This window comes from Nothoprocta perdicaria, unplaced genomic scaffold (genome assembly GCF_003342845.1).
Source record: "Nothoprocta perdicaria isolate Ctin4 unplaced genomic scaffold, notPer1 scaffold_17, whole genome shotgun sequence".
Lineage (NCBI taxonomy): Eukaryota > Metazoa > Chordata > Aves > Tinamiformes > Tinamidae > Nothoprocta > Nothoprocta perdicaria.
Window position 1 is genome coordinate 5,798,526 of NW_020454871.1, and position 20,133 is coordinate 5,818,658.

The 20,133-nt window shown below is 40.5% G+C and overlaps 1 protein-coding gene across 2 annotated transcripts in view; it reads right to left on the bottom strand.

The window, feature by feature from the left end:
- The window catches only part of TENM1 (teneurin transmembrane protein 1), a 210,061-nt gene that overhangs the window by 86,145 nt on the left and 103,783 nt on the right, over window positions 1-20,133 (bottom strand). The window contains exons 11-13 of one of the 2 annotated variants that reach the window (XM_026035943.1): window positions 4,688-4,873; window positions 3,503-3,526; window positions 1,119-1,265 (exon numbers count right to left, since the gene is read on the bottom strand). In XM_026035943.1, the coding sequence (XP_025891728.1) occupies window positions 1,119-1,265; window positions 3,503-3,526; window positions 4,688-4,873 (357 nt within the window). The remainder of the gene's footprint in view (window positions 1-1,118; window positions 1,266-3,502; window positions 3,527-4,687; window positions 4,874-20,133) is intronic. The other variant, XM_026035944.1, reaches the window with a different exon arrangement.

Consider the following 20,133-nt stretch of genomic DNA (forward strand, 5'->3'; position numbering starts at 1 on the left):
CCCAAAGCTAAAGTTAAGGGAGAAGAATGTAATTGTACTTGGGGCAGATATATTCACAGTCTGTAGGAGAGAGCTGCTCAGCCTCAAGCACAGCAGAGCAGCAAGCACACTGTAAGGAATAGCAACAACTAAAAAAGTGAAAAACAATAGTCCTTTTTGACTGCCAGGTGAAGAAATATTCCTCATTAAAAGAAGAAAAAAATAAGAATTAACTCCTAGAACAACAATTTGGTCCCTTTGAGTTTTGTAGGGGCAGAAAGACATAAGACAAGATATCTACACAAAGACAAGATATTTTTCCTGAAAGGAATACACTAGGAATAGCCTGTGTTGGAATGGGCTGCTAGAAATGAGGCTGCTTAATTAGTGCAACAACTATGTTTTCCCCAGTAGTCCCAAATCATATAAAGCCCTGAAAATTATCAAGGCTAGCAAGGGCTGAGGTAGGGAGCACCTAACTGTAAATGCCTTGGTTTAGTTGTTAGGAAAGAGTAAATGAGTGTTTTCGCAGAGGACTCTGCTTACGATATTTGCCAAAATCACTTCTGCACACTTTTGACACTGACTCAAATCCACATAATTCCATGTACTGTGTTGTATCCCCAAAGTACCCCTAAGAAACAGGAATATCGCTAAATGAATGCTTTACGTTTGTAAATGTATTTGCTTGATATTAACGGAAGACTAAACTATGGAGGCTTTCTTCAGACACAGAGTACTAGGAGAGAGGGTTTCTAATTTGGTTTCAATTGGCCGTTTTTTAAAAAAACAGATATTGGAGTTATTTTGAACGTGAGGAATAACGGAAAGGAGACAACCTAACCTTTGTTAGTGATTACTATAATATGCTTTTCTTGGGAAACACTCAGCAGGACAATAGGGATGGCATGAGCCTGTGTGCAGATACTGCCTTCAAGAAAGGCTAACACAGGGGTCTGATCCTGCAGCTGCTCACTCACTGCCTGCTTCAGCTCCAGACACGGGTACAACTGCCTTGAGCAAACAGGCACAATGTTGATGTTCTGTGATAAAACAGGAAAAATACCCCCAAACTACATACACAAAAGAAACTCAAGGATGTGCCAATGAAGCAAAGAGCTGTGAATTATGTATCATACCTCCGTCATTGTCCAGGTTATCTCCACACACCATTTCCATGACAACGTTACATCCAGCGCCACTCCAGCCCACTTGACAAACACAGTGCCAGCCGTTCTGGTCCAGAGTGCATCGCCCATTTCCATAGCATAGCCCTGGGCAGCCATCTATAACAGAAAACGTACAAAAGAAGCCCTTGTGAAAGAGTTTTGCTCTCTTCTATTAAGGTTATAATTATCCTATAGTATTCTGCAAAATAGTATCATACTCTGGCCTTCAAATCATTACAGTGCTCCACTGATATTCTTGGATAAGTATGAGGAAATCCTCATCCTTGTCCCTCCCTTTGCTTGCCCAGGAAATCATGTCTCAGTGACAAATTGTAATGTTTTATCATGAGAGATCTGTGGCAGAGGAAAAACTCATCAGAGAGTAAATGAACAACAAGATATTAAACAGCCTGCTGTGTCCATTTCTCTCCTCTGAATGGAAAAACATGTTATATAACACAAGGAAAGTACATATATATGCAAGGCTTATATCAAATCTATACACCAAAAATATCATTTAAATTACAATTGGCTTTTGTGGGCATACTCTTCCTATAGGCCACAGGGAAGTTGATCTTTCTACTCTGTCCATAAAGACTCAGCTGGACAAGGGAAAGCTGATTTGATTCATTCCACAACACAATTCCTTTTTCTTCCACAGAAGGCAAATGATCATTTCCTTTTAATCAATGCCCATTTGTGGCTTCCTTACAGAGCTGTATCGGATTCAAACAGGACCAACATTTGCTGTTTGGTGACTGTGATTCTAGATCAAACCTGGAACAAGGATCACACCATCCCTGGATTATATGCTTGCAAACCCTGAATCAATGGTAATTTGGGCATTCTCAGTGCAATACACTGTGCTGTGTGCCTGTAAGGGTGATGGAGGGACTGTCTCTTGCATGTGCATGCTCATGTCCATCTGCCTGCAGTCTTTGGTGCCAGAGCTCAGACATTTGTTCAATCCTCACCATGTCACACACAGAGCCAAAGGACTGAGCATAAAGCTGGACTGAGGATAAAGCTTAACACTGCAAGAGGAATCTCCTCTAAGAGGCTTCTTTCTCTTTGCCAACATGGACTGTTCTCCTATACTTAACAGTGAGGATCAACACTACTGTATTACCAGTGGGATTTATTTTAATTTTTATTTTTGACGACGAAAGAAAAGGACTCAGTTTGCAGGTGTCTTTGGCAGCCTCGAGGGATGGATGCTCCAGCAGGGCCCTGAAGAGCTGCCCACACAATCAGAGGGCAGGTGCAACTAGTCTGTCAGGTTGTGACCCAAAGCCCAGTACACGGCACATGTCCTGGCAACTTTGCACATCACTGGCCTCCTCCTCAGCCTCCGGGCAGTTCATCCACCCCAGTGGGATACAGGAGTGGAGGATGGTTTGGCTTTTGCCTTCGGAAGAGCTCTGGAGTACAGAGAATCATGCTTATGCACGGGAATTCTGGACCTTGCTGCTCAGAAATGGCATGGGGCTGGCCAGCACCAGGCACACTGCAGTGCCAATTAGTGGCCACTTTTAGATGACTGGAGGAAAGAGCAGGTTTGAGAGTGGTTCTGGGAAAGGGGATGTTTTTCCACTTCGATTCACAAGACTTATTTCATTATTTGAATCTGATTATTTTGCTGCTCTGTACCATTATTATTCCAATCTTTCCAGATTATAAATCTAATCAAATGAGTGCCTAACCTTTTTATTATTATCTAATTCTTAAAATAAAAAATACAAATAAATGTTCAAGTCTTTGGGGAATTTGGTTAATTTGATATTTCTCCTGGGAATGCTTCTGAAAGGGGGATGTGCATCATTGCCCTGCACAGCACGGCCAGGACGGGGAGGGAAGGCTGCCAAGCACAGGCAAGGCTGGTGCTCGTGCTCACACTGACATAACGGAGCGGGACCTCAGGCAAGCCACAGAAAGCTAACGAGCAGCACCAGGCACACAGCAACACAAACGTTTTACTCCCCGTTTCAAACAGTTTGAGCACAGCCGCATCACATTGAGACTAGATAGTTCTAAAAAACGAGAACTTCTCTATCAAGAGAAGCTTGCTGTAATTGCAAACGAAAAAAATATGAAAATTTTTCTTCTCATGGAAGACAGGATTACTGTTTTTTCCAGCAAGTTCTCAGCTCTGTCATTATTTTGGAATGGGAACCAAGAACAAAAATCTCATTTGCCTAACTTAATACATTAGATATCCACACGAAGCATGCTTACTCTTCTGGCAACTTAAGGTTGCAGAAGCTCAGGCAAAACAGGTAACACAGACCACAGCACTCCCAGTACTTTTTTGTCTTTTCATTACTCTTTGCAAAGCTGATACAAAAAAAACTTACCTCGAACAGCATCTAAGTAGTGAGCTTAAAAAAGAAAAGAACAAAACTGAGATGGATTGAATTTCTGTACCAAAATAAAAATACAGAAACCATTGCTTATGGTTTGTCACTTGTTGGCTAAACTGTCTCCCTCTTATTAATTACAGTTAGGGCTATTGTTACTGCTATGATCAAAATGCATCTTGTGGGTTTGTTCTCCATTTGATCAGAAGGACGTGCAGGACGGCACGGGCTGTGCCTACAACATGAACAACCGAGGAAATAAACTCTATTTTCACCTTATTATTCCAGCTCTGTTTTCAACATTATTTCGGTCCTTTCTAGATTCATTATACAGAGCCTTTTGAGAATTAGGCCCTTCTTCCTCAACAAATCTAATTCCAGAATTGGCAAATAAAATTCAACAAATTCTAGAGCCAGTGAATGAATTATTTTAAAATGATTAAGACGAAGATAAAAGAACCTACATTTTCTCAATAAGCAAGCATGAAAGGTTATGCTGCTTACTTGACTGAAAATTAGATACCTGACTCTTATGCAATTAAAATATTTATGAATAATACTGCTCTGTGAAATCATTAATGATATTTTAGAGAGCACCACTATAAGACTTCACAAATATTCCATTTCATATTCCATTAAAAATATAACAATTACATTTGTACAGCAGAGTAATGCCTTTGGAAAAGGAAAGCTGAAAGCTTTAACTTATTAGGAATCTTGTTAGAAGCCAGCTACAAAAAACACCTCTAGCAATAAGTAAAATATGCAAATCCTCAGACACAAAGGCAAAAGAATTGATGTGAGAATTACTTAAGCTGAGTAATAACTTCATCCTCTTGCAACTTCTATTACTTAAGAAGGAGCATTATTTTTTCTTCTTTGTCCATGACTAAGTTCATATTGAGCATAACCCAGACATTCACTGGCACCAAGATATCTTTGAGTGTTCTTTTTTTCTTTAATTAATGTATCAGTGCTATTTCTTTTAAACAGAAAGCTTCACTGGGACAGTGGGACAGACAGCATGCATCATGACGGCAGAAACACCTTTTCATACCCAGTCTGATCCTATATCTCTGTTTTTTTCCCAAAACCACCTGAATTTGACTAAAGGCTGTAGCAGAGGTTTGCACGGCTGGTTCAGCTCATAGTTATTTATTGCTACAGGTACCAATGCCTTACCGATGGTGCAGTGGTCTCCTTCCCAGCCAGGGCTGCACTCGCACTTCCCGTCTTTGCACTGGCCGTGCTCCGCGCAGTGCGCGTGGCAGCTCCGCTCTTCACACGTCGGTCCCACCCAGCCCTCTTCACACTGGCATATCCCTCGGGAACACACGCCGTGGCTGCCGCAGTCCAGGGTACAGAGCTCTGCACAAGGGGGCAAAAAACGGATAAAGTGAAATGGCAATTTCATACTGGATATAGGCTGTGCACTGATAACAAACATAACCGCTTCCCGACTGATGCCACTCATCACTGGATCAAATACTGGGTTATATCACCCACTTCAGACCTCACCCAATCTTACTGCTTCCTTCTTTAGCAGTTATTTCCAAGGATAAAAACTTTCTTTCCTCCTTCTGATCCAACCACTAAAAACTCATGGACACCCTCAGGAAGACAGGAGCGTTTCCACCTCTCACTTGAGCAAACCCTCCACCTGGGTGTTGCAGAGCTCTGCGTAGTGTGAAGTGCAACGAGTCCTGCCTTGCTTCCATACATCACAACATGCCAATGGCAACGCTGCTTCCACTTAGCCTAGTGCTGCTTGGTGAAAAGAATGCCTTCATTACAAAAGGGCTCTAGAGTTTAAATTTATTTCAAATAATTAGTGGCAGGAGACAGAATTTGCTTGTTATTCTGCAATTAACCTGCCCTAGAAACGTTTCCTCCTCCTTCCTCTCACAAAGCAGATGATAATATTATGAGCATATGCCAAATAATGTCTGTTCTGATTTAAAATGCCAGTGACACACTTACCGTTGGAAAGATTTTCCCTTTGACAGATTTTAAACAATGATTATTTGTATCTTAGAAGTATGGTACATAAGTACATTTCAGGTACTCCTGAAAGCACCCACAGCAGCAAGCACCGTCACTGTAGTACTGAGCACAGCTTATAAAGTTCATGTTGAATTCTCACCCATCTTGAGCATTGTAACATGAAGAAAAAGCAGCCTGCAGATATACCTATTTAGTGGGATTTTGCATCATTTTCCTGTTTTGTTTCTTGTTTTTCCTTGGGAACGTAGACCAAGGCTCAGAGAGCAGGGGGGGACCCGCTCTGCCTTCGTGCTGGTATCTGCCCCCCTCACAAGTCCCTTCTCCTCTGTCGGGGAGGCAACTGCGCCCCAGACCCGGGACCATAGAGGAATCCTCTCCTCGCCCCGGGCACCGGCAGAGCATCACTGCAATTATTTGTGCTTACCTTTATGGCACGGGCCACGGGCTAACTCCCAAGAATTAAATCGAACAAATTACCTGCTACTTCAAGGATTTAGGCTGCTCGAGAGATGCCTTTGATCTCTCCTGATCCCCCTCTAGTTCATTACATTATATTACAGCTTTTCGTATTTCACTGTAAGTGGAAAAGTTTGTTGAGAGGATTTTAAGAAATAGTCTGTCACCTGCGCTACAAGGGGCTACGTGGAATAGATGGGTTTGGACCATGCTGGATTAAGAGCCCTCTACACACTGCAGCTGTGGGACTGGCTCAGCTGAAGTAATGCCAAAACTTCAGGGAGTAAGTCCAGATATTAGTATATAAAACATAACTCAGAACTTAACTCCAAGCCTGAAAGTCTGATGCGGAGGAAAAAAGAGTGATAGACAGAGCTTCCTATCTTCTTAGCAACTCTAGAAACGTCCTCCAACTTTTCCAATTGCAAATGAATCTCAGGGAACCAGCTGTGGAAAACCTTAAACACATTCCCATACAGCACACCTCTGCCCACCTCCTCGCAGAGTTTAATCCTGACACGTTTTTCTTACGAAGAGAAACAAAATAAATATGGATTATTGTGGACATACCTCTGCTGGGGGGGAGGGAGGATCAGATCCAACACTTATTATTATTTTACAATCAGGGGAATGAAATGCTAGCACGTTTATACTAGTGACCACCTGCCCCATCTCCTTGTCTCCAGACACACGGGGATAATGAGCAACGCTGGAAGAATTTAACAAAACAAGAGAATTTAACATCTCCCTGACAGCACAGGACAGTTTCTAAAGAATCTTCTGTAGCTATCCAAAGGGCAATTGCTTAACTTGACCTGTATTTTCAACATATAATGCCACAGAGTGATGTGCATGCAGAATTTTGAAACAACCAACTATTTCAGCACAACTTCTCAGTCATCTCTAGTTTACCAACAAGAAAGAAGGCGCTACAGCAATACATTCACCCATAAAGTTATTTTTATTAATATAACTCTTTAGAAAGTGTTACTCAATCACGTTACTATTGGACATAGCTACAACATTAGCACGTATCAGAGAAATGACAATGCAAATTAAGCACGGAGCAAATTGCAGGGAAGGCACCTAAAAAAGCATTATTTGTGCATATTCTTGAGTAGAAGACAAATACGTTGATCATTCCTGAACTAATCTAAAAAGCATTAAAAATTCACTCTGTACTCTCCATTTTAATTACCTAAGTCAACATTGAGTCCTTCTAAATGTGTTTTATAATAAGTTTCTACTTATGTAACTTGAAAAGGAAAATTAAAGCTAAATATTTTATAATTTGTAATGATAAAGGAAGATTTTAATGTTAATTCAACATAGTTCAGGAGTAACTCTTAGAAAATCAAGTCAAAAACACAAAAATACATGTAAACAAAGGTGGTCAAGTAATCATAACACGAAACACTTTCATTTCACTTTTCTTCACTTTCAAATGGTGACTGGTGCAACAGACAGTCTAAACCCCTAAGCATCATATTCATAACTTGACTATCCATTTTTTAATAAATGGATTTCCATAAAGATTAGAAATTAATCTAACCTGACTTTCACCCAATATGTTTAACTGCTGGAGGCAGCAAAAACATCACCTATCTAGGCCTAATAAAGAAAGGTTTTTTTTTTTTAATTTAAATATACATTGCATTTAATAAGCTTGCATGATAATTTCAACAATGTTCCTGAGCTTTTTAAAATTACCTTCCTGCTGTGTCCCGGAGACAACTCTGTTCTAGCTTTCATTTTCCGCAACTGACTTTATTAACACAATTTTTTACATCGTAAAAAAGTCTAAAACTTTAAATTTTAAAATTTATCATCTCAAAGCATCTGAGCTATTTTGTTCTTTCAGTAAAACCTAATGGAAAGCTGTCCCCACTAGAATAGGTTACCTGATAGAAGTACAGTATAGAGGCTTAAAACCAAGCTTAGTGAGTCTGTAATAGAAAAAGCTTTATATAAATGCCCTGATTTAAACAAACTCTTCTAGCAATTCGCTTGTTCCAACAGCATGCTTGTTAGGTGCACATCTCTATACTCTCTTAGCCAGACACAATTATACTAACAAACTTTTTAGCTCAGGCCCTCAAGCCTACAGGCAGCGTAAAAGGTGTTCTTGCCATTCATTTGTTCTGATTTTCATGGGCAGATTAATTTCACTTCGAAAGAGGACAAGAGGAAGAGATGGTTGAGAAAATGCAAAAGCACAGCAATGGTCCTCATCAGTCTGTTTAAGTCATTCGTATACCATTTTTGGCTGAAGCAGAAAAGGGAGGTTATTTTATCTAATTCAGAACTTCGGTGGTAATAGATAATTGGAGCTCACAGATAAAAATTAGTTTGTGATTCTCACTGAAACCAAATACCCTGGGCTATACTCAGCTGAAACGTGAGAATGTTATTATTCCTATTCCCATTATTTTCGTATGTCTAGGAATATATTTTTAATGTATTATTTGTAATTTTTTGATAATATAGTTGTAATTGCAGTCCCACTGAATATCCACTTTCTCCTGTTGGTATGTTTGCAGCTACATAATGATGATTAGTGTCAAACCACGAAACTGGAGGCTCAACTCCTTCTAGGGAGGCAAGGCGGGAGAATTACAAGGCAGGATTCGAGCACCCAAGAGCCCTGGCTCTTCCAGCCAGTGCTGAAATCGCAGGGACTCGGACGTGCCGGCGAAAGCCGATTCCCTCCGCGCAACCCAAGGCGCCTCCTCCAGCAACGCAACACGAGCTTCCAGCGGGCAACACGCGGCAAAAGCAGCTTCCCGACTCCTGCACAGACTCCACGCAACCCCAGCTATGCCTTCTATCTTTCCATCAGGCAACACTCAATGGAAAAGAGCGATAAAACTTTATACAAAAACCGGTACAATCAAAATTAAATCAGCTGATAGATCATCACCAACTGACAACTGCTTGCATGGAAAAAAAGTCTCTACTCTCAGCATATTGCAACAAAAACTAGGACAACAACTTTCTCGGTGTAAACTTCTCTTGCAACAGCATTCCTTGTCTTGTTCTCCTTGTCTTGTTTTCCAGGCATCCCATACTTAAACCTCATAAGGAAATATATAGGTCATTGCATGAGACTACAAAAATCTGTAGACTTGGCTGGTTTGTTCTATCCATGCAAGTAAGCTGAGCACAACATTTTGTTGTTATTTAAATGAACATCTTGAGACTGTTGCACTGAACTTATCGCTACAGATATGTCCAAAGTTGTTTTCAAAAGATTCTGTTTCTTGAGCAAAGTGGGACATGATGGCGCATCCCGGTACAAAACAGATTCTACTCCCGATCATCATTGCCCATATTTCCGACCCTGACTGATGCCAGGGAGGATCATAATGTATTACAAACATTTGTGGTTTTCTGTGGATTACAGAAGCATAAAGACCCTCCTTAAATCTCAAAGGGAAAGAAAATTTCAACTTCACACAGGCCAGATTATTACCTAGGATAACTCAGTCACAAGTAACAACCAATCATCAAATATTCCCAGCAACACAGCAAAGCTAAGACTTCTCCAAATATTGTTTCATTTTAAACCTTTTTTATCGCAAGCTTTCTGCAGGAACCCTTTTTGATATGCTGCTTCCCAGATTCCTAACTACCTTTCTTATCTTCTCACTGCAGCCCACAACACCCAGGACCAAACCACTGGAACTAAAATGCCATAGCCTCTCTGTTTGTTATTCCTACTCTCTCCCCATCAATCTACTAACTGTTTTAATTGCTTTCTGGAAATAATCCTAGCCTCATCTCACTGTGCTTATTCCTCATGCAGTAAGTACTCTAAAAATAGCTCTGCTGACTTCCAGGAGCAACGATGCCATTAACACTCTTGTGCACCTTAAAAGATATGAATGCAATTGCTGTAATGTACCCTCTCATAATGCTACACCTACTGGGAAAATCTCTTTTCCTACCTTAGAGGCCCCGATTTGCTTGAGAAGGCGGTTCTGTGAGAAAGTAACCTCTGGGTAGAAGAAATGTCTGAGGGGCCGATAGAGCAAGCACAGGGAGACGATGGAGAAACACCTCTCGGTGAACTCGTCCCCCTTTTTGGGTCTCTTATTGCACTTTTTTCTTCAACTTTATTTTCCATCTGATGAAGAATATTTTCTTCCTGATCCAAATCCAATTTGTATATATAAAAAACCCTCACCCTTTATTGATTGTGCTGTGCTTCAGAATGGTATTTTTACAGTGCAAAAATTTAATCAATACCATCTTATGAGTCTGGACTGGTAATGGTAAACATACTAACAGATATTTCATTTCAAGGAGCCTAAGCTCTGAAAATTGATATCACTGAAAAGGATTACTCATTTGCCATTGGGTATATCTGTGTTTACCCAGGCATAGTGTTGGTGTAAAGCAGAATACAATTATGCTGTGCTTGACACACGAGGGATTGCAGCCACAGAAGCCGGCTCTTTCTTGGACATGACACAGGTTGGCAGGTCAGATAAGGCCTTTGTGGGAAATGTTTAAAATAAATGAGCAGAAATATAACCTAATAGCAAGGAAGATTAGACTGACACAAGGGTGAGGAGAACCACACACAACTCTGACCACGATAACCTTTCCTTTAATACTCAGTTTCCCAAGGAAACGGCAAGTTTCTCGTTCCAATTTTGTCCTGTTTTATAATTTGCCTCCGCTATTTGATTTCAGTTGTACGTATTGTAAAGCGCTGAAATTACAGCGGTCACTCAAGGCTCTTTCTCTGACTAACAGGCTTCATAAAATCCCTCACAATATACCGCGAGCCACAGAAGAAAATGCCTTACAATGTCTGCCTTGTGCAGCACTTTATGCGATCGGGAGAGCGGCAAGAAAGCGCTCCAGAACAACCTGGCTCGAGCCAGTAATGAATCACATGAAAGCCCTGGAAGCTGCGGCTTTGTGCTCACGCACAGAGGGAAAACGGAAACCACAGGTCCTCGGGCTGAAAAGCCAGGGTATGGGGAAATAGGAAAAAAGGGAACCTGTTGGGGAAGCGACAAACAGCGAGAACTGGGGAAAGGCACAAGGTGGTGTATGATAATGATGAGAAACATGCGGAGCAACCAAAGTGTTCGGCAGGATAAAGGGAAATGGGCAAAGCAGTAGGTGCATTTAATAAAGCTGCCTCACAGGTACAGCCTGAACTAACACAGTATCAAAAGAAAATAAAGGAAAGGCTATTTTCAGCCAAGGGCTGCCAGCCTGCCCGGTTCGATCAGGACACATCTTTTATACATGCACTAAATCTTTCATGATACACCAGGAAGCATCATTATTAACACTGAATAGGGCTCTACTCTGAGCATTAAGTTTTCATAATTGATAAGTAAATTTGTTTAGTCCTATTTAGTAAAGAAGGAATGTTTTATCTAAACACTGCTAGCAAAGTGGAGGCACCAATATCATTGGCTTACAGGTTTACCTTTTAGTATGGATCTGATCCCCAAAAGGGCTCTGTTAAATCCTCAACTCGTCCAGATCACATGCTCTGTATGTTAGACTCAACTGCTGACTTCAGTAATCAAGATATATTTCAGTTAGCCCTTCTGAAGGGCTAAAAAAAACGCTGAAAAAGTGGGAGTGGGCCCTACTTCTTATACCTCATCCAGGATATTTATCCAGATTCACTTGTGTAAAAGTAATTGCAGTGCCAAAGTGCAGAGGAGCCCCTGCTGACTGAGCTGCGAGCAAACTGTAAGCAAGCACCTCATCCTCCTGCTACTGCCCACGCTTCTCTGGTTCTGCCTCCTCCTGCAAACTCTTGGCTACCCTTGGTCCTGCATTGCCTGGACATGCTGCCCAGTTGACAGGCTGCTCAGATTTGTGTCTCTTCTGCAGGAACTTTCCACTCAACGCAGCTGCAGAGGCGTGTGGTGGCTGTCGCCCTGCAGCTGTGTTTATAAGGAGCTGCATGGGTGACACAGAGGGGCAGGAAATGCAGCAGCCAGCCAGCTTTGTGCAGCCCCCCTCCCCAAAATGACTGTGGATCGCAGGGTGATAGGTACTGTTTTTATAAGCTGCTTACAAAATAGCCAAGGCTTCCTAGAGAGCGATGTGCCCAAACACACACTGCAGTTATGAAGCACAAAGTTGTTTTGCTCTATCGCCACCGAAATGGTTTTGCATAATTACTATAATTCTGCTTAAAAAGTGTCATCTGAACCTAAACACTTAAGCAAAAGTCCTTGCTTAAAGAGGGCAAAGACCAGTAATTCTTTGGATGTCTACATCTATTACTGCTGCAATTATCTACACAGTCGAAAAGCTCAACAAAGCAATTTGCAGGAGAAATGAAAGTTTCCAAGCAGGAGAAGGCTTCCATAATTTAAACTTTTACTGATAGCAATTTCCTATTTTCAGAGGCAAGTTAAATTTAACAGAAAGACTCCGCTGCATATTGAAAGGATAACTATTTTTGTAAAATTCTTACCACAACAATAAAAACTGTTCAAAATATCTGCTTTGGGGGGACTTAAGCAGCACATTTCACAGCTGGGTGTTCTGAAATTAATTAAAGGATAAAAACTAGAGCTTCTTGTTTCTTTGTGCTCTTGTTCTAGCCCCGTGCTTTTCCAGCTGTGATGATGGGAAGCTTCCTCCCAACAGGAGCATCCCCTTGACAGGCTGTCGGCAGCGCTGCCTTCACTCTGGCCAGGACCTTGCTGCAGTTTTGTCACTGGAACTGACCTGGCAAATAAAGAGATGAAGACTCTTCATCTCCTGTCTGCCAAGGCTCTGGATTTCCACTCCTTTATGGAATCCACAACACCAGAGAAGCTTGTCCCAACTTGCTGGCTTTAGAAGCTGGACCGAGCTATGGAGCAGTATGGGTTTTTTCTATCCAGAACTTCTCTCCTGGTATTTTCTTGGATAGAGTATTCGTAAAAGTTCTTCCCATCCAAAATCCTGCCAGCTGTTTTACTATCATACTTAATGACTTTTAGTAGTTCTGCTACCATACTGGTAAGAAGAAGATGCTCAAAGGCATGTAGTTGCTCAGTTACAACTCTGATTGCCAAAATACAAGATTTATATCCCTAACGCTTTGCTTAGCTTACCCTTTTTTTTTTTTTTTTAATTACTTAGACACCTGAATTGCTACCAAAATCAAACGTACTTGCCAAGCTTTGCTGCTAGACAACGGGCCAGCTGTCTTGCCACAGAACCTGGTGGTAACTCCTGCGGATTCACAACCGGGGTGTTCCTTAGGTGGCATCACCTACCAGTCTTAATCAGCATCACCCTCAAATCAGAGCTGCCGGATTCGGTCTGGGAATCCTGGACTCCCTATAGAGATGCGATGCTGTGCATGCACAGAGGGAAGTCTTGTCAGCCTCCGGAAGGAAGGAGAGCCCTGACTCCTGTAGCTTGCCCTCCTGGGACAGGAACACCCTGAAGAGGCTCTGCGATTCCGCCCCGCGCACTAAGCAACACTTTGCTGTGCATTAGACCAGGATCTACAAAGGCTGACCTAGGTACCTTATATTTATATCTGAATATTTCCAATAATTGCTGAATGAGGAGCAGACAGCAATAGATTAAGAACCTTAATTTTCAGGTTGAAAAAGGCAAGGGAATAACCATTATTTTTGGCAGATCTGCAAAATAAGCAGCAATCTATTGAAAAACATCCCAGGTTTCCTTATTGTATCTCTCATACCCTTGACTCATCCTATTTCTTAAATCAATACATGACTACATCAGGTCTTTCTTGTTCCCCCTGGACTGATTTCAACATACAGGAGAATTAATTTTTATTGGAATGCTCTTTCACCGCCTTAAATTTCTCATATTTTAAATTCTCCAGCAACACGCATTCAGTATTCCAGCCTAACTACTGAGTTTTTAATAGAAATCTTGCTCACCAGATATCTTTTTGCAAACTCTTGCAACTCTACAGGAGATACAAATCAAACTAGCTACACAGTTTTTTCTTCTCAGTGAAATATATAGTAGTAGGAAGAGCCTTTCTACAATGTCAAACAATGTACAGCAGGGGAAACTTCAATCATCCTTTTAATTAGCACAGCAGTAATAGTCAAAGCTCCTCACAAATTAAAGAAGCAGGACAGTTAGCTGGAATTAAGTCCATCATTTCTGCAGAACAGAACAATGAGGGATGGTTATAGTAGATAAAGTTCTTCAGATTTGTCTAAAATAGGAAGTACAGTAAAAGTGCCAGCACATAAAAGAAGAGTCTATAAAAAATGCGTGACAGAGCACATCACGTAGTGAAGAAATTTCGAGGCTATTTTCACTATTTGAGTTTTCTTGTACTGAATACCCTTGTCCTTGGCAAATCAGAATGACTGACACTCATAATCTGCAATTTCTTAAATCTGAAGAGTTTTCTGATTGCAGCGAAATGACTTTACCTAATTATTTTTTCAAGTTGCAGTTTTTGATGTTTAATTTTGAAATCAATTTGAGATGTCTTGAACTATATTAATATACTGTATTATGCCTTCATTTCTTTTTGAAGTACTTTAAAAAATGCATACTTCTAATGATTTTTAAATTACTCTACTCTGCACATATCAATTTACAACAATTACAACACTTTGCATTTTTCAAAGCACTTCAGTTTAGAGAGGTTTTATGCTCTGCAAGATACTCAGTGAAGAGGCTGCTGATCCATTTTTACCCTTTGTAAAATTATCGCCAATCTTGCTAGAGAGAGTTTAACCAAAAATAGATATGCTAAACATATACCATCTACATATAATCATTTTAGGATGAATGTTTTTGTGACGAAGAACTGCCACTATTTTTTTTTTTTTAACCAACCATAATTAGGTTGCTTCAGTGGTATAAATGGATTCAGTGGAATTATGACAAATGTCCTGGAGTAAGGAGGACAGAAATTGGCCTACTTTGGCTGAACTCGGTAGAGTCTAGAGAAATGAATGCAGGACGGGATGTCAGAGGTATCAGCTCTGTCACAGATTTCATTACTTTTCAGTCTATAATATTTTGGGCACAGCATATGCAGCAATTAATTAATGGCTCAGGGCTGGATTCGCAGCAGCAACGCACTGGCCGTGCTCTGGTGGACCTACTGCATGCTAATTCCTGCTCGCTGAGCTCAAGTTCTGAGGGAGTTTTCTGTGCTTCAGTGTGTGCCCACTGCCTCTTGTCCTGTTTTGTTTTAGCCTTTCTGATGTTTTATTCATGAAGTTTGGCTTTTTAATGTCCAAAGTAAGACAAATCATGTGGTCCCGGTTTTATCTGGGGAGACAGCATGATCTTGGAAAACTCCCTCCCGCTACTTGAGTTTTATGGAAGCACCAAGTCATCTTTTTTAGAGGTGAACTGCTGGCTTTTGTTTTGTGGACTGACTGTTGTTAATGTGAGAATAGCATGTAGATCACTTCAATTAGCCAGGGCTCTCTTCTATCTGAGGAGGAGTAGTCAGTACGCACAAGCTTGAGGTTTGTCTTTCTGAAAAGCACTGCCTACAGACCTCAAAGGGAAATGACTCATTAACTTCAAGGGGTTTAGGATGACACTTTATAAATAAAGCAACAAAGTTCTACAGACAATAAGCAGAACGTTGACTGCACTGACGTCCTGGTGATGTTAAGGTGGTTTCCTTTCAGTCTTCCATTCAGCTACTTTACTTTGTCATGCATGCTGTCAACCATCCCCATGCTGCACAGGTCAACAGACCCATACGCTGGCGGTCTGAATAATAATGGATTTTCACCGACAGTCATAACTGGATGGGGTTAAGCTGCTGAGACTCCCAAACAGGCAAGGATGACCTTTTCCAGTACAAGCATTTGTCACAAAAAAAAAAAAGTTTTATAATAAGTGTCACTTGGAATAGAATATGACATTTCTATTCTCTATACAGCTCTTAGAGGAGAGGGAAGACTAAATGAGAAATGGAACCCAATCTCTTGTGCATCTCTCTAAGGCATCTCCACAGTCAGACGACTAAATCAATAATGGCCATAAAGGAGGCAAGATCCACGGCCCTAACATCTGTGGATATTTTTGTGCAACTTGCCAAAGGATGAATGAAATAGGAAAAAGCAAAAACCAAAACAAAATGAATGGTATGACATGCAAAACAGTAAGGAATGAACTGAAACACAAAATACCTTCATATGCTGAATAGTATCGAGGGTTTTTAATTTTTAGCGTTTTACATCAGGAAAGCACTCAGTTTTCCACAAATAAATGATTAGAGAGAAAATCATACGCTGCTTAAAGGCATCAGTCAAAACCAAGGTGATACATGAAGAACTATTTGCTTTATGTTATATGGCTGCTGGGGTCAATGTCATGAGCAGTGTGGAACTATAGCAGTGTTGTTGCTCTGTTTCTTTGGTCTTGGAAGTCCTCCTGAAGTCAAAAGGATGGAAAGATAGTGAGCTGGAAAGATAGTGAGATGCTGTAGAAGGATCCTGGTCTCATACTTGCGAGGATAATAAGATGATCTCAAAGCACCTCCAAATCATCATCCCTTGGCCAGAAGTTGGCAGGGCTGCTCATGAGGAGGACAGTGGTGCTGGCAGCAGATGCCCACTTGCCCCAGCTCCGAGCTGCTAACAGGACGATGCTCTTCCCCACAAGCCTAGGACTGACTGCCTCCTAAGTGAAAGCTGCTTGAGCTGATCGATCAACTAAAGCAGCAGGTCAGGTGGATTCTGGCCTGGTTAAAGGTGCTTCATCCAGTGCCACCGCTCTTTCCTCCACAGCCACAGCACAAGCAATATCTCCTGCATGGCTTACAAGCTATTTTTGGACACTTCTATTCACTAATTCTGAGCTCTAATATTAAACTAGGGAGCTGCCCTAGTTACACTGGTCTTTGTAGTACAGATGTTATTTATCCAATTATTCTACTCCACTGAATAAATTATTTCTTTAAGGACATGTACATTGGGCCTGAAGAAAAAGGAAGAGCTCCACAGAAGAAGCATTGTACAAACTCAATGGCCAGTCTGAGGCATTTAGCTGCTGACCCAAGAAAAGATATAATGGCAGGTTCCTATCCCTATATGGAGACCTCTACGTGGAACCATGGAATATTAGCTGGAGCAGAGCTGCAGTGTCTTCCTTCTCACAACCCTTTGGATACAGCCTCATCTGAGGGATGAATAGAAAATCCCACCCACTCCATTCCTCTCTACTCTTGTGCATCTGCTCCCCCATCGTGCTGTCTACATATTTATCCTTTTCTAAGCTAACCATTTCTTACTACCCAATTAATTCAATCATGTCAGAGTTCAGAATTTGTTAAATCCAAGCATTCTCAATAAGCAACTTCATGTAAAATCTGATCTGATATAGTCCTATAAATGTCTGCTGTGCAGAACAGCAAAAATACAAGAGCAAGTAACTGCTTGAATGATCAGGCCATACATCTTCAGCAAAACGGCATTTCTCTAAGTGAGAAAAATGCAAACAGTTTCATAAGAAGTACGAGGAAGATGAATCAGTTAAGGCATAGGTATCTTCTTTTGTCTTTCTTTGACCTTTGAATGTTTAAGCTTAGCATTTTAGTGTTTGCTTGATATCATTTTACAAAAGCAATAGAAAACCCTATACGGTCAGTCATATTCCCAAAAGGACTACCTGAAAATAGGAAATACATAAAATGTTCTGTCTTTCTTGGCATTATATTTCTTATAAGGAGGCAAGGAGGAGAGATTAAAAGAGAGAGAAGGATCTGTGCATATATGAATGTGCACAGGTAGAGGTTTATTTATAAACCATGGGTATCACTACAAGAAATGCTGATGTAAAATATTGGCTCCCCTGATAGAACTCAAGTTCTATCATCATTAAGGAAAAAAAAATCACATTTTGAAAACGCTTTTCTTTAAGTTTGTCTACAAATGAGCCTCTTTCGGTTTGTCTGCTTTCTTTCTGTACCACAGCTATACTGGCAGCACTTAAAAAGCCTCTCCCATTTTCAAGAAATTACCAGAACTTGCACAACTCTCCATGTGTATATATATATATTTATAGATAGATATGTATATATACATACACACATCTGCATACACACAGACACAGAAATTTCCTCAAATCAGGACATCTCTAAAATATTCTAAAGTATATTCTAAATATTTTAAAGATAGAACTGACTCTTGCAGAATTCCCATCAGATCATCCATTTTCACAATAACCTACACTTCATTTGAAAGTACTTCTCCTGTCCTTACCTGCACTGCTTTATTTCTTTAAATATACACCCCTGCTTTGGAGAATGTTTAGCAATCTTCCCGATGGACACAGGATCAGATGAATTTCCACTCAATACAACTAAAAGTCTCTAGAAAAACGAATCAATGGGAAGAACCCCTTAAGGAGACCATTATGTTAGTTTTAGTTTACCGAAGAGACTGGTAGGAGATGAAGAGAGTAGGAACTTTTAGAAGAAAAATTAGGCAGTCTCATCCAGCAGAGAAAGCAACATGGATTTTTCACCTACTCAAACTGGGATTAGAAGCTGCACCTTTTAGCAGTGAGGGTCAGATGTGATTGAACTAATTTACCTTGGAGCACAGTAGATGGCCTTTCACTTGCAGCCTTTTGATGAAGATTGAATTTTTAAATATTAAGCAGAAGTTATGAGCTTCAAGAAGAAACTAAAAAATTTTTGAGTATGTATTTTATGGAAAGTCAAACTGCATGAACATTAAATTTTTTTTCCTAGCCTCAAAAATCTACGAATGATTCCATTAGATCGCAGGCTGAGGCTCCAAACATTGTCAATCCTTCCGGATACTGTTTTCTTTCTTTCTTTCCATAGTATGCGACACTTTAAATAGAATTTCTTACTGTATAAAAAGCTACAAATGGGCAGGCTGGGGAAGGAACTGTAGAGGTGGCTCACCCCTTTGCTGGTGAGCCATAGTATCTGTGGGATAATGCAGTCAGAAGTACTGGTGTTCCTCTGTTATTGCTGCTTTTTACAATAAAGTAAGAAACATTAATTTCCTATTTAGGAAATCATGCAAACTAAAAAATAATTTCCATTTGTTTTATTTTGGAAATGCTTAGTATTTACTGGCAAATGCAGAAAGCTCACATGCTTGACAACCATACAGAAAGGCAAATTCTCCCAAGACGTAGCAAATACTTCTCAGCTCCTACAATGATTCTTCCACTTGCGTGGCTTGAGGCACTCAGATGCTGGGAAAGTACAAGGGCTTGAGGCAGCCTGGCAGACCTCGGGTATATCAGTTGCAAAGTTTTCCTTTCCTTCTGATTCCAGATGAGTAGGCTCTGCTTTACACCATTTCATCCTATTAATTGTACAGAACTTCATGATTTTTTTTCTATTTGCATATGAAAGCTTTTCCTCTGGTCTTGTTGACTTTGTCTTGTGATGTTTTCCTTCCTCACTAAGATCAAGCCTGCACAGTACGCACTGAGCCTAACAAGACAGTCTCTGGCAGCAAATGAACATCTGAAGTTCCATCTAATTTTCATCATATTGTCACAACAATCCCAAATCGTGTTTAATAGCTATGAGAGAAGAGAATCTGCTAGGAGAAACCTGACATATCTAGCTATATGGGTGCCTGTTGGTGGTCATAAAAGCATCCTATAACTCTGAAGACAGTAGGGACAAAAAGACATTTGTTGCCTACTGGTTGATGGAAGTAAGGAAAAAAAAAAATCCTTCCTTCTAAGAATCCATCAAAATAACTCTGAAATTGAGACAAACACAGAAATGAAGATCCTTGCAGACAAGACAGCAGCCTCTTCACTGCAGCCATTATTATCTCCAAGTTCTTTTACTGATTACTCAACTGTCCCATGCAGCTGACAACAGACTCATGAGAGATTAATAACTCCTTTTGAGCTACAGTAGCTTCCTATCAGAAGAGAATTATCTTTTATATTTAGTGGGAAACAATTTTAGAAAATAACTAGCAACTTAGCTAATTATTTGCTTCATTAATGAAACTTCTACTATATTGCTATCCTTCAGGAATATTTCTAACACATAATGAAACACATAATAAAAATGCAAGCAACTGGGGTTTTGCTGAAAGTTAGCAGAAAGTCATTTCTTGTCAAAGTATCACCTCCAATAGCGTCAGACAGAAGTTACACATTAATTTCAGAGTGAGGAAACGAGGGTCTTTGTAACAAACACTCCAAATTATTAC